The 2,556-nt window shown below is 37.9% G+C and overlaps 1 protein-coding gene across 1 annotated transcript in view; it reads right to left on the bottom strand.

Moving 5' to 3' along the window:
- LOC116852338 (sodium/bile acid cotransporter 7-like) overlaps positions 1-880 on the bottom strand; it is a 36,380-nt gene extending 35,500 nt beyond the window's left edge. Inside the window, exon 1 of the mRNA XM_032832601.1 lies at positions 809-880. Within this exon, the coding sequence (XP_032688492.1) occupies positions 809-880 (72 nt within the window). The remainder of the gene's footprint in view (positions 1-808) is intronic.
- Between the last annotated feature and the right edge of the window lie 1,676 nt (positions 881-2,556).

The following is a 2,556-nucleotide window of genomic DNA, read 5'->3' as shown; positions in this document are numbered from 1 at the left end:
ATGCAATCTTACAACCCGTCGAAACCATCGTCGTACTTAATGTACTTTGACGTAAACAATTTGTATGGATGGGCAACGTGTCAACCATTGCCTTACGCCGAGTTTCGATGGATCGACAACGTGTCAAACTTTGATGTATTCTCAGTCGCCGACGATTCGCCCATAGGATACATTCTCGAGGTCGACTTGAAGTATCCGCAAAATTTGCACGATGTGCACACTGACCTACCGTTTTGTCCTATACGTGATAAGCCACCCGGCAAGCGTCAGGAGAATTTTCTCGCGACGCTATACGATAAACAGCGTTATATTATCTACTACCGCAACCTGCAGCAGTGCACGCGCGACGGTCTTCGTATTACAAAGATTCACCGCGTGCTCCAATTCGCTCAATCTTCCTGGCTGCGCAGTTATATCAAATTAAACACGCATACAATCTATTAAAAACTTACGTGAAGGGTTTGATAACCAAACCATCTCCTCGGGTTGACGTCTACAATAGAACATTGTAACATGCAATTCAAACTTGAACTATTTGCCGGTAACCCCTGGGAGACTTTTATATGGTTCATCGCTATCTCTTTGTAACAAATATGTCTCGTTAGGAGAGAGTGGCAAATTTGCAAAATCAGCACAGCCTAACGTAATAGTAACATCATATGTCACACATGCAGTCAACCGCATCCTCATATTGATGTATCAGCACAAAAATATTGCATTGTGATGCTTAAGATTGCATTGAGAATTTCTCAATTTATTGTTCAATCAGTCAATTAATGTGCGGACATGTAGATCAGATCTAACTCACTATACGGACACCGTTGATATCGCCGTATTCCATCGGTGTAAACCATAGATTTATCACCCCAACTGATTTCATCTATTTTTGGCCACTGTAAACTGTCTCGATAGCACATACAAAGTTCGCGTTTATCGTGTCGCTCCACCATCAAAATTGGCATATCAGCATTCCACAAATCATCATATAAATGTATGTCATGAAACAACACTATATGTACACTTGCCACTACCTGCCGAAATTTTTTTATAGAAATTTTGAAGGTTAAAGTTCTTTAGCACTCTGATGTCTGGATGCATTATAAGCTCATTCAATTTAGTGTTTATTTCACTTGCATTCTCAGTCGTGATCCTACGTGAGTCTTCCACTATTTGATTGGTGTACTCCTGCACTAAGTCATGGGGCCAACTTCTTAGAGAGTAGAACTTGATAACTTTAACATTTTCCTTCACACCACGTTTGTTTATTTCTCGCAAACCGAGTTCTCTGTCACGCAAAAACTGCACAATGGATATTTTCCTTGATTTGTCCTCCATTTTAGCCGTTCAAATTGTTGCTTGTGTCCTGTATCTGTTGCTGCTTGGGTCTCGACTGAACTATGCGCCGATGTAATACATATGATTTTATATGTTTCAAAATGTGCAAAATATGTATACTTCTATGACCTTCGTAATAGTATCTTGTTTCACATTTTTCTGCGCATCTTATTATCAACCACAAATCGATACGACAGCATTTAAATGCTATATTGTGACGCATAAAAGAGAGAGATCTTACATGAATACTTCACTTAAATGCTACATTGTAACGCATAAGAGAAAGATCTTACATGAATACTTTTGGACTGCACTTTTGATATAAATATTGGAATACACCGTTTCGGTAATCGTTTTTATGATTTTTGGTAGCCGTTATCGTTTCATTACCGTTTCTTTTCCTTTTTTTACCGTTCTTTATTGTTTCATTCCCATTATTTACCGTTTCATTTACCGTTTCTTTACCGTTTCATTACTGTTTCATTTCCATTTTTTACCGTTCTTTACCGTTTTATTACCGTTTCATTGCCAATCTTTACCGTTTCTTTACCGTTCTTTACCGTTTATTACCGCTTTTTACCGTTTCTTTACCGTTTTATTACCGTTTCAATGCCGTTCTTTACCGTTTCATTCCCATTCTTTACCGTTCTTTACCGTTTTTTACCGTTCTCTACCGTTTCTTTACCATTTTATTACCGTTTCAATGCCGTTCTTTACCGTTCTTTGCCATTTTTACCGTTTCTTTACCGTTTTATTACCGTTTCAATGCCGTTTTTACCGTTTAATTACCGTTTCATTCCCGTTTTTACCGTTTCTTTACCGTTTAATTACCATTTCTTTACCGTTTTATTACCGTTTCAATGCCGTTCTTTACTGCTTTTACCCTTTTATTCCCGTTTTCACCGTTTTTTACCGTTTCTTTACCGTTTCATTACCGTTTTTTATCATTTCTTTACCGTTTCATTGCCGTTCTTTACCGTTTCATTCCCATTTTTACATAACATATTATCTATGATGTATAACACGCAAAATCTTGTCGCGGGGACACCGTGTACGTGCTCATTAGTAATAATAATATCATGTGTCACATTCTTTTTCTTGCGCATCTAATTGTCGAATGCATACGTCGCATGCAAAATCTTGTCGCGGGGACACTGTATACGTGCTCATTAGTAATAAGAATATCATGTGTCACATTCTTTTTCTTGCGCATCTAATTGT

Source organism: Odontomachus brunneus, unplaced genomic scaffold, assembly GCF_010583005.1.
Source record: "Odontomachus brunneus isolate Ranch 3 - 2012 unplaced genomic scaffold, Obru_v1 Obru_scaffold_216, whole genome shotgun sequence".
Taxonomy (NCBI): Eukaryota; Metazoa; Arthropoda; class Insecta; order Hymenoptera; family Formicidae; genus Odontomachus; species Odontomachus brunneus.
This window is presented reverse-complemented; position numbering and strand designations above follow the sequence as displayed.